This window comes from Ammospiza nelsoni, chromosome 1 (genome assembly GCF_027579445.1).
Source record: "Ammospiza nelsoni isolate bAmmNel1 chromosome 1, bAmmNel1.pri, whole genome shotgun sequence".
NCBI classification, from domain to species: domain Eukaryota; kingdom Metazoa; phylum Chordata; class Aves; order Passeriformes; family Passerellidae; genus Ammospiza; species Ammospiza nelsoni.
The window spans coordinates 17,440,023-17,452,122 of record NC_080633.1 but is presented as its reverse complement, the minus strand read 5'-3'; the positions used below and the strand labels follow the sequence as shown (position 1 = coordinate 17,452,122).

Genomic DNA, 12,100 nt, shown 5'->3' with positions numbered 1-12,100 from the left:
GAGCTGGATGCTTTCTCCAGAAGGACACTGTGAGAGACAGTACCAAAAGCTTTGCTGAAGTCCAAAATGCTTCAATCTGCTGGCTTTCCTAGATCAGTGGGTTACAGAATGAAATCAGGTTTGACAAGCAGGACTTTCCTTCATGAAGCTGTGCTGGCTCTGACCAATGACTGCATTGTCCTCCAGGTGTTTTTCAGTACCTGCCAGAATAATCTTCCCTGTGAATTTGCCAGCTACTGAAGTGAAACTAACAGGCTTGTAGTTTCTGGGGTCCTTCGTCTTGCCCTTCTTGGAAGTTGGGATGATGTCCTCCAGCTTCCAGTCAGCTGGGACCTCTCCAGATTCCCAAGACCACTCAAAGTCAGTGAGAAAGACTTTGTGATGACTTCAGCCAGCTTTTTGAGAATTCAGGCCCCATAGATTTGTAGGGATCAGGCCCCATAGATTTTTAGGGATCTAGCTGGAGCAGCAGATCCATAGTGTCATTTTCCCATGCTCTGCATGCAGGGTGTGATAGTAAACAAAGCTTAAGGTAACTGTATGTGTTTAGAAACTCGTAGATTTTGGTTTTCAAATTTTCAGTCAGATGCAAAGATTTTAATATCAGCAATTCTCAATGAAGAATTTCAGCATCCCAGATGAGACTCTATTTTCATTACTACCAGTCTAGAGCTTCCTGTACTATAAATGAATGAAGTTATATCGCAGTTGCCACCACTACTACTGTAATCAGAATATGGCTCAGTCTGATGCCATTATAGGTTCAGCTGCCAGTGGGGGAGAAGGGAAGGGAGGAGTAATTCACAGCTTTTAAGTAATTACCTCCCTAATTTAGGAGTGCATCGTGTTCCGAAATTAGGAGCCTCACTCTCTGCACAACCAGTGAAGAGAAGCACCTCTGGAGAGAAACTCAGAGCATCCAAATTAGGAACCTAAATATTCCTGAATTTAAATGTTCTAAATCACCTTTGGGAGAGCTTCACCTACTTTTGTGCACTGACCATAAAGAGCCTCCTCATGTACACAAACCTACATTTGGTGCCTAAAATAGGCCTATGTGATTATTCCAACTGTGCACATTCCCAGCCAGCAAATTTCCCCCATCCCACAACTTAGCACTCTGCTGCTGTTTGTTTCTATTTCACTAATGATGGTGAAGTACTCTGCAACTGCTTGGGTAGGTCTTCCTCAGGTTTAATTTCCTGAGATGCACCTGGCACCCAGGATTTCATTCAGTCCTCTGTATTTATCAGGGCATCATCAGTCTTCTTTCATTTGCACTGCTCATGATCAGTGATGTCCTTCAGGGCAGCTGTTCTGGACTGCACATGATGCAAGAGACCTTGACTCAGAGGGGAAAAAGTGATGGATGCCAGTTGTAAAAACCTATTTCAGTCTATCATTTCAAACACTATGAAAAATCCAAAGTGAAGGCCTCCTCCTGTGTTCCAGCATATCAGTTTTAGGCTGCTGTAGCTGTTCAGAGGAGTCCATCCCTTTTTCAGCATGGAAAAAGCTGCTGAAAGAGATGGCTGCCTTCTCAGAACATTTTAGTTGTTCCATTTGGCCCCAAGGCAAGACCTGTTAAATTTTTACTGATTCCCTGTTGTGATTTTGACCTGCCCAGCCAGCACTGTCTTAAAGAGTGTCCAATAGTGGCTGGAAATTGTACGGAGCAGGGATTACACCTAGGAGGCAAAAGGACACAGTCATGCTGCCCTGAGGAGGAAAAGTGTGCAAAGGGGAAGTTTAGCTGGAGAGAACTAGGTGGGTTCAAGTCACAAAACAGACTTTGGCCCTTTTCATTGCTGGTAGGAAAATAGCTTTAAAAAGCTTGCAGAATTTCTGTGGACTTGATTAATTAGGGACTGTGTGGGCTTAATCCACAGTTCAGAAAATGAAAAAAAGGCTGGTGAAACAATTCCAGTATCTGTGGGAGAAGAGTGGTTTTGTAAAGTTTTTATCTGAACAGTTCCAGAAGCCTGCTGTGAAGCTTCTTGGTGCTGATGCAGGAGGAAGTTAAAAAATCACTTCTGTGTCTGTAGCTTGATAGACCATTTCACACAGGCTATGGAAGGTTTTGGGTTGGTTTCTGTGTGGAATGAAGGAAAATCTGATCCCTAATCTACCACTTCCATGATATGTAGTGTTGCCCTCTGTCCCTGCAACTTAGGAGACACTTTGCAGAACTGCCACCTGCCAGAAGCAGTCCAAGGGGTGTTGTGTGAGGTGTTGCTTCCAGAGGGAGGTTTGGGGAGCCTGAAAGTTCCTGTTTTCTATTTTGTAGCATAGACTAGAAAGCTGTAAATTAGACTCTGGGCATACAGAGTAAGTAGGAATTAGATTTGTTTCCACCTAAGGAAACTTAAAATCAAACTGATGGATTCACACATTTTTTTTCTTTGCACTACTTACTGCATAATAACTAGAAAACTATTTTTATGGTATTTGAAGCCAGGGGGAAACTGAAAATTATTTGAGGAACAACTTATTTCAGGTAGCACTATTCAAATCAGAGTAAAAGCATTTTCTATAAAAGTAGTGCTCTAGTGCAGTCAGTCTTAAAGGAGAAAATCATCATTTGGGTCTAATCCTTCATCTGGTATGGACCAGAATACCTTGTGGCTTTTACAGTGCCACAGTATCCTCCTGAACTCAGTGCAACATTTCTTATTATATACAGTGCTGCAAAACTATCTGCACTAGAAATAAACCAAATGAGTCTTTCTGATTAGAAAAGCGGCATGAAATTGTGTGTTTGGAAAATGCCAAGGATGTGCATACTGGTATGTTTAGAAACATCAATATCCTCATTTCTCACCTGATACTAACAAGTAACTTTAAAAATTGAATAGCAGTAGGTAAATGAAACCATAGCAAATATATCTCTCATTGCAGTGTATTTAAAACTTGGATGGGACACAGTGTGTTCTTTTTGTAGGTAATTGAGGGAGAAGCTGTAGCTTGAAATCAGATGATAAAGATAGGATTCATGTTGCTTAATGTTAATCACCTGAAGTGTAAACATTTAATCTGAGTTAGTCTATACACTTTTTATGGCCAATAAAAAAGAGCGAGATCTGCAGAAGACAACTCATCCTAAGTCTAAAGCAGGTGCCAAAGCCTTAGGAGATCAGGGAGGTATGGAGGTACCTTTTTTCCCCACCTTTGTGGGACCCCAACCAGCAAGCCTGAACTAGAAACACATTTTTAGATTATTAAGAGAGAAATAGCCCAGCCTACACATCCAGAGATTGCACAATGCTTAAAGCCCAAGAGAAGTGAATAGGAAAGTGAATTCTCCTTCTTTGCTGGTGAATAGGTGATAAGGTGAGGCTGGGGGTCCAGATCTCCTGGGCTGCCAGTGACAGACCCTGGGGAGTTTCAGCTGCAGGAGATCAGTCCTAGCTTGCTCAGCATTTGGAAACTGGTTGCTGATAAGCCACCTCCACAAAGCTCATGCCATTCTGGATTTATTTAAGCAAGGAGAAGCAGCAATCTGAAAACACAGCCATGCCCTGTGGGGCTCATGGCATTAGGATGGTTGTTTGTGACAGCTTCAACCATGCCAGATGATGAGCAAGTAATTTAGCAAGCTACAAAAAGAAGCATCTGTATATTGAAGCACTTCAGATAACAATACTGTACTTTTCAGCATGATAGCCTTTTTAATTATTCTTCCATTTTTCAGGGGGCTTATTCATTATTGCACATGTAATACATTTACACTCTCTCTACCTTACAAAGCTAACCATGTAAAAATGGCTATCTGGGGAGCAAACCTGTACCTAACAGCATTTGAAATTTTAGATAAAGGGAAAATTCCCCTGGCTCAGAATCACCGTTTTTGTTTTTCTGACTGTCAGTACGCTCTTAGTCACTAATATCTATATACCTATATCACTAATATCTATATCACTAATACCTTCTCCTTCACCCCTGAATTTCACCACATTTCTTTCTATATAGAAATTAGGTTCCTCTCTACTGGGGATATATTTGCAGTTTCCATGCACCCTGTGCAGTGTGTGAAGGGAGGGAGGGAGAAAGCCAAAATGACAGCCAATTCCCACCTTGTGTCCTCCTCTGTCTGCAAGCCCAGGACAGTGCTGAAACTCCAGACCTTCCAGTGCCCCCAAGCCTGGCTTTTCCTCTTTTCCTTCAGGGCTGGCATCAGGCAGCCTGCACCTGCCCTCCCTTTGTCCCCTGGTTCTCCCTCCATGAGGCTTCAGATCCGTGTAACTCTTGCACAGCTGAGTTGTGAAGGGTGATGTTCAGGCTCCCTTCCTGATGTGTCTGAAAATCTGTAGCCCTGGTATTTGCAGAGGGGTCACATTTCATGTCCTTCCTTGTTAGCCCAGTTAAATCATCTGTGAATAGTTCTGTCTGATCAGGTTTATTTCTGCAAACCTTTTCATCTTGTTGACCTTTATAGTTTTCTGTGTTTACCATTATATTACACAGACAACCAAACTTTCACCAACATCACAGGAATATTAAACCAAATTTTAATACTTATCATTGTGAAAGTTTTCTTTGGTTCTGCAAATATATTTTTTCCATTTTGCTTTCATCCTTGGTCTTTCAGAGCCTGTCAAGTCCTTGGAGTAATTCCTGTGGTCTTGCCCTAAAACATGAAAACATAACAGCAGTCATATATCTGTTTGTACTGGAAATTCTTATATCTGTGACTGTATAGACAGATTGAGCCATTTCATATTCAGTTTGTTTAGAATTTGTAATTGCATTTGCCCTTCTGTGCACAGACTTCTGTATTTCTTCCCAATTTATCCGTAAACCAGTTTTGGTTCCTGGCCACTGAATTCCCTTCAGTCTCTAAAAAGCCTTCAGGCAACTGAGCTATCAGCACTACATTCATTTTTTTCCCCCAGTGCTCTTTTAGCAGTGCCATGAGACTTCTTAGCAAGGCAGCTGCACTTGGCCATATTCCAATAGATGCCTTTGAGCACATGGGCCTAATTTCCTTCCTCATAGCAGACCATTTAAATCTGTCTTTTCTTTTTTAAGGCACTTTGAATAGTTCTGGGTTTTTAGTATAAAAACAAATTGCAACAGTAAATCTTTTTTAAATAGTGTGGAGTAAGGAGCAAAATTAATAAATGTAATGTCATCAACTCAAACCCCAGTGAAATATATCTGTGCCTCTTCACTCCTAAATCTCTACCTGCATTTATATATTTACACCACCCAGTATGTGCACATCAGTTCGTGTAATAAATGAATGAAAAGCAGATTAATTTTTTTTAAGTATATGCATTCAATTCTATCTTCATATAACATATCTGTGAACTGTCATTATACTGGCAATATTTTTGCTCTGTTTTCAATTTTTGCAAAGTTCCAAGATACTTTCCTAAACTGGGAATTTTTTATAAGCCTCCTCCTGCCAATAGCCATTTCATGGGCTCTTCTCTTTCCTGCTCCCACAAAGCTGCACTGCTGCCCCATAGGGCTCAGGGAGGCCCACAGGGCTGGGAACAGACTTTTGTATCTTTGATGTTTTGAGGGTTTTGGATTGGTCACAATCCAAGCCTTCATCTACAGTGCATTTGTGCTGGGGAAAAGCCCACTGCATTTAGTGAAGCTGATGAAACTCAAAGAAATGCATTTGTTCAAAAATGCAGTTTTGTGAAGGAAATAACATGCCATGAAAAATGTCAGTGTGGTGGCTGAGCTGTGATGTTCAGTGTTTAAATACTTCCTAGCACCTTGCGACTCCCAGCTAGAAAAACAACAGAGCGGATTCCAAGATGAACAGACCTGTGACCAGTGGCTTTTACAGGCTGGGTGATGTCTGGATGTCAAACATCTGCAGTGTCTGAGTGCTGGTGGCTGCAGATGCACTTCCCATTCTCACAGCAGGTATCACAGGACTTTTTTCAGAGATAAGGGATGGAAACTTCTTCACCTGATGTCATTCAGCACCCAATCCAAACCAGCCACCCTTACTCTGGATAAATCTTTAGCCTGAAGGTGCCTTTCTCCCCCTGAATGCAGAGGAAGCCTACTTGATGGTGTCACCTTGGTTAGGCTACCTGCAAGGGACAGGCACCAATCCCCTGTGGCTCATCTAAGTGATGAGTATGCATTCCATTTATCATCAGTTCATGTGAGAGTCAGTGCAGTGTGTGTATGTTTACTTTTCAGAGTGTGCTTACTTCAGGGACTGGTGTGGTTTGCTGTACTAGTACTTCAAAAACTGATTTTACATCTAGGCAATGGGTTCAGGGGCTGCTCAATACACATTGTTCATACACTGCAGCCATGTCCCACAGGGAAAAGCTGTACCAACCCATTGCATTTAAAAAACAAATCTAGTATTAAAAATATTTGCCTGAGGAAGTATTTTCAAATTGTCCATATATCATCAGTGAAACATGACTTAAGAGCAATCTGAACTTCTTAAAAATATCCGGATATTTAAAAAGTCAGCAGACATCATGAAAATGTTAAGAATTTCATCCAAAATGGTGAGAATACAGGCATATAAAAAAGGAGTTTGTACTGGAAATTCTTAACCATAGCAGTCAAGCCTCCATGAAAACTACTCCCTGAGAAATTTGTAAAACACAAAGGTTTTTCCTTCTGAGGTTGGATGTACATCTTTCAGTTCTTCTACTCTTCTTCCTCTTTCATTAAGTTGTAATTTTCAAAGTGTTCATTATGCTAAGAGTCCTTTAGCATGCAGTGAATCTGTGCCCTCGTGGCCTTTAGGTGAAGTACACACGTTTAACCATTGTGCCAGTCGCTTCCCCTTCTGCTCTCTGCTGCTTACAAATACTCCCTTGACAAAGCCATAGTGATTGCTTCTTTCCTTTGTGATCTGCAAACTAGGTCTTACTTTCTTCTTTAACACTCTGGACACTTAAAAAGCCTTGTTAGGGTTTTGTCTTCTGGATCTTTTTTATAGTGTTACATCCTAAGTTAATGATACTGTAGTATCTAAAGAATTTCCATTTTTTCAATGTTTAATAAACTGTAGTTAAAATTACTTTAGACAATATTGTTAACAGCTGGGTTTGAGTTAATACAAAACCAGATTCTTGGGGCTATAGTTTGATATAAAACTGTTGCATTATCATAATCACTGGGATTCAATTTAGGATTATATACCAACACTAGCTTGGGAGTTAAGTCCTATGAGCAAGAGAAAATTAGGCCAATGTACACTCCAGTATGTAGCTTACACATTTTATTTGTGTATACAGATTAACTAATAGTCTTACTATAATGATAATAATAGCCCCATTCTGATTTTAAACTTCAGTAGCTGTATTTATTAGTAGGAGTTATTACTGGCTTTCACTGGCATGACATCACAATTAGGCGTCCTATATTCATTTCTCTCTTTTTCTCTGGGCAGAATATACATTGTAGCACATGACTCCGGGCATCACAAACTAAATGAATTCTGTAGAGAAGACTATTTTGTTTCAGTAAATCAAGCTCACAGCAGAATCTGTACAAGCAATAGAAGCTGCAGGTTTGCATCAAGGTCCAGCATAGACCACAGTTATGTCTGTAATATTCCAGGAGTAAACCCAGATTAGAGTGATTGCTGTTCCTCCAGTTGATGGTACTGACCTTCTTTGAAGCCTCAAATTACAGTGATCAGTTTCCAAAAGGGCTCTGAATGTAATTACTGCCTCGTAGAACTTCTTGCTGAAGGGTTTGCAACAGGGTAGTGTTTTATATTAAATTAAATAATAAATAATAAAACAAGTAAATAATAATAAATTTATTTTTTCAGAGTCACTTTTCTGTGAAGAAAGGAGCTGCAGCCTTGGGTATTGGTACAGATAGTGTGATTTTGATTAGATGTGATGAAAGGTAAGTAAAGATGTCAAATACACCTTTTATTGTGGTGCATAGCACAGGATCATCAGGTGCTCATCTCAGAGAGAGTATGTAGGATGTGATCAGCAGTTGGTGTAATTTGTCATGGCACTATCATCTTCATCAGCTTTACACTGATGTATCCCACTTGAGGAACTGGCCCTGTTAGAAGCTTCTTTATGGGTCCATTTTTGGAGTCCATAAAATATCTTAGAAGTTCCTTTCCTCGGCGGTTTCTGATATTTTTTTGTTTCATTCTGATGTGAAACAGGATATCAAACTAATATCATTCTTTACATTTTGTGCTAAGAAACCAGGAGGAAGCTTGTTTTGGTCTAATCAGACTGTCACGTTTTGATCCATTAAAATGAGCTGCAGTGGGCCTTTTGTAGGAATAAAATATTCAGGAGCATTTGCTAGTATAATTCTACTACTTCATGTCCCCACCATCTTTCTCAGCAGGATTGCATTCTCTCAGTGCCCTTAACAGGGGCATGTTTGTGACAGGATGTGCAGAGAAGGATTGTGGCAGCATTGAGGGAAGCACAGGCTAAAGGAGGATGGTGATCCTGGAAACCAACAGCACAGGAGGCAGCTGATGTGCAGCTCACACAGGCCCTGAGAAAGGGTGGGAGATAAATCACTGCTTACCTCACCCAGCTAAAAGGTTTCAATCCTCTGTGAAACCCCATTTTGAGAGAAAAGTATATTAACAAAATCAACATGTTCTGATAAAAATTTTCTCGTTTAGGGAAAACACTTTCTGTGGGACAAAAAGTTAATAGAATAATTCTTACTGATTCTATTGAGAGTCTTTCCAATAGAAAATGCTATTTGAGTCCCTTACTATTATAAGGTATTGAATTAATTACATCTCTAACATAATGGAAGGCTTTGCTGCTGTCACAATACTCTGCTTCCACATTAAAAAACAAGCATCAAGTAAGCAATTTACAGTGCTTATCACAGTGCCTGCATATTGACTTATGGTCCTATTATCTCTTTATTAACAAAAGACTCAACACACCTTGAAGAGGATTTAGTGACGTCAGAACAACCAACACATATCAAAATAAATCCCCAGTTGTTTCTATTCACTGGAGATGGATGTGGATCAATGAAGCCATGTCATCTTTTTCTCCTTGTGCAAATTCAGTGTGATGGTTTTCTGTAAAGAACACACAGGTTGGGCTGCCCACGCTGAATTAAACAGCAGGATTCCTGTGTGTCTCACAGGCACCACAGGGACACAGCAGACAGAGCAGATTGTCCCACAGCACAGGGACAGAGCAGATTGTTTGCAGAGGATGTGGGCTGGTGTGGTTGAGAAGAGCCTCTGTGAAGATGTGGGACTGTGGAAGGAGCATTTTTGATGTTTTCAGTATGATCAAGCATGCTTCTCAGTGCCACACCTGCCAAGCTTGCCTTGTTAACCTGGTAAACCTTGACCCTGCTTGGGTATTGCACTCCCCTGGCCATGAATTCCTGCATCTACTCAATGTGACATGGGGCTGGAAAATCGCTTGCTTTGGTAAAAAAATTTGGGCAGTGAAAGCATCTTCCCAGTTCTGTGTATGCTTCTATGCACAAGCTCACTAAATCAGAAACTATTACAGATCAACATCTAAATTATGTTTTGAAGAGGAACTCATTGCCCTCCTTTGACATGGTTTTATTTTCTTTATTCCTCTCATGATCCCAGGAACATTTTTGAGTGTTAGACTACTACTGCTTTTCTCTTATCATGTACATGTGTCTGGGGGGAGCTCACAAGGAGCTGAATACTCTTTGGACGTTCCTTGCACTTCTGCAAGAAAAATTTGGGTTAATTTTTAGATTTTTAGAGCTTTTTATTTTTAGTTATTCTTTTCATATTTTACTGTTTTGAATATGCAGGAGAGATTTCGCAAAAAAACTCAGCAGTACAAACCCATTTCTACTAAAATAAGTACCATCTTACTGTAAGCTGTGTGAGGATGGAAGGTTACTAAACCAACAGTATCTTATTACAATAAATTAATAATTTTTTTAAAAGGACGTGCATGAAAATGTCATGAAAACAGGTCAAGGGTTTACATGCAAAAGGAAACTAAAACTAATGGGTTTATTAGTTTCCACTTCATTTTGAGCTTTAATTAAGGTTCTTTTTTTTATAGCAGCAGGAATGAGGGCCTAGTGAAAGAAAAAATCTGAAAAAGTCTTAAAAAATTTGTAACAATCTAAATGTACAACATTCAAAGCTGGTGAAGACTTTATTTCTGTAACATGGGAATCTATCATTTTTGTATTGCTGGTATTCATACTGACTCTTATTTCATGGACTTGCTTGTATCTATAGCAAAGAAAACCATAGCCTTCATATTCAGTATCAGCACAGTTTTATCTTGCACCTAGTTAATTCAGAGGATTTCCTAAATCAGCCTTCAAGCCTTGCCCAGCTGACTCTGCAGTGGATGGTTCACGTGGAGCTGTTGCAAATGCGGTCGGTGCACGGAGCCTGACAGTGCATTTGGCGAGTCTGGACCGGCAGCTTCGCACACCCTGCTTCCAGGGAGGGCACACATGCAATTCCCTGAGCCGTGGGAAAGTCACCCTGGCACGCCTCCATCCCTGGGAAGGGAGCACAGAGACGGCTGCTGTCAGCACTGCTGGCTGGCACTGCTCGGGGCTGTGCAGCTCTTCTGGCTTTTTCTGTGCCTGCTGATCGGGGATTTGGGGTTTGGCACCCAGTGAATTCTTGGGACACTGGGCTGAGCCTCTCCCTGGGAGACTGAGGCTCATTCCCAGGACTGTAACTTCAGGCAGGACCAAGAGGCTCCAGGGAGCAGCATCAGTCTTTAATGGGGTGGCCACGAGATAGTTTTTCTCAGTTCCCATCACTGTATTGATGCAGATATATTGACTAAATAAACAGGGTAAAAAAGACTAATGGACAGAGTCTGTGCTCTTCAATGCAGCATAACTCTTGGTCAAAAAAGTCACTTTGCTCCTTCTTTGGGTTTCCTATTAAGTGAAGAAGGAACAGCAAATGTTGATTTCGAGATCAAGTTACTGATATAACTCTCTCTTGCTCTAGAGGGAAAATGATCCCATCAGACCTTGAAAGAAGAATTGTTGAAGCCAAACAAAAAGTAAGTTTACCAACTTTTCTGCTCCCGAAGATGAAAAAACATGAAGAATGGCAAAGCCAGTTGTTTGCTTTCTTTGGTAAAACAACACAGGCTTGCCCATTAAGTTTTGATTTATTTCTTAGAAATGTAGCCTGCCAATTAATGAGGCAAGAGTTGCTGAGAAAATAGGTTTACAACTACTTTATAATATCCATGACCTATTTGGCTTTCTTTTTTATATGATGTTTTGCATAACATCCTCCTCTTCTATATTATCAGCCTATGATGCAGCTTCTCAGCTGAGTATTGTCAAAACCTGAGTCATAATTTTGGGGAATTTGTTTTATTCTAATGCATTGAAAATATTTTTCATAGACTCACCAAATCAGTGGAAGGTAAACTAAAATCCACATATCTCTAAAAATGCACACACTTGTATTTGTCCACTGAGAGAAGCTAGAATTAAAACATCAGATAAAAGCATGCAATAAACTCAGCCCTGTGCTTTCAGCATTTATATTCACTAGACACACAGCAGCCAAACCTGATAAATAACACAAATCTTCATTAAAAGCACATTTTTCCCAATAAATGCAATACAGTTGATTAAAAAAAAAAAGGCAGAATATTAATAGAGTGCTACTCAAACCTACTGACTGTTGCAGAAGGAAGTTTGGACTTTTTTGATGGTTTGAACCCCAGTTCTGCAAAAAAAAAAAAAAAAAGTAGCCATTTTTGACCTCGAAGTACTCCTTATAAAATCAACATAACTGAAAATGAAATTAAAATGAAACACTTCTATAAATTTTAGCAGAACCCGGGTCACACAGTGCAGAAGTGATGGCTGATGAGGCACAGCATTTAGCAGATGGAGTTCCAAGATATTCCCTGGCCTCTGTGGAGGCTGCTGCCTTCACCTTTGAAGAGCTGTCTCCTTGCTCTGCCTTGGGGATGGGGATGGAGCCCCCCACCTCCCCTGCCCCACATCAGACCCGATGTTCCAGTGACACAACCGGGGCACCACATGGCCAGACCGGGATAATTGCACTGCAGCCCAGGGCACAGTCCCCAGCATCGCTTCTCTCTGCGGTGCCCGGTTGAGGTTTGTTTATGTGACATCCTGCAGTGCAGAC

At 40.7% G+C, this 12,100-nt stretch overlaps 1 protein-coding gene across 2 annotated transcripts in view; it reads left to right on the top strand.

Annotated features, from left to right (window-relative positions):
• The window catches only part of GAD2 (glutamate decarboxylase 2), a 43,462-nt gene that overhangs the window by 14,525 nt on the left and 16,837 nt on the right, over window positions 1-12,100 (top strand). For both annotated transcript variants that reach the window (XM_059477133.1, XM_059477142.1), the window contains 2 exons: window positions 7,772-7,851; window positions 10,934-10,988. In XM_059477133.1, the coding sequence (XP_059333116.1) occupies window positions 7,772-7,851; window positions 10,934-10,988 (135 nt within the window). The remainder of the gene's footprint in view (window positions 1-7,771; window positions 7,852-10,933; window positions 10,989-12,100) is intronic.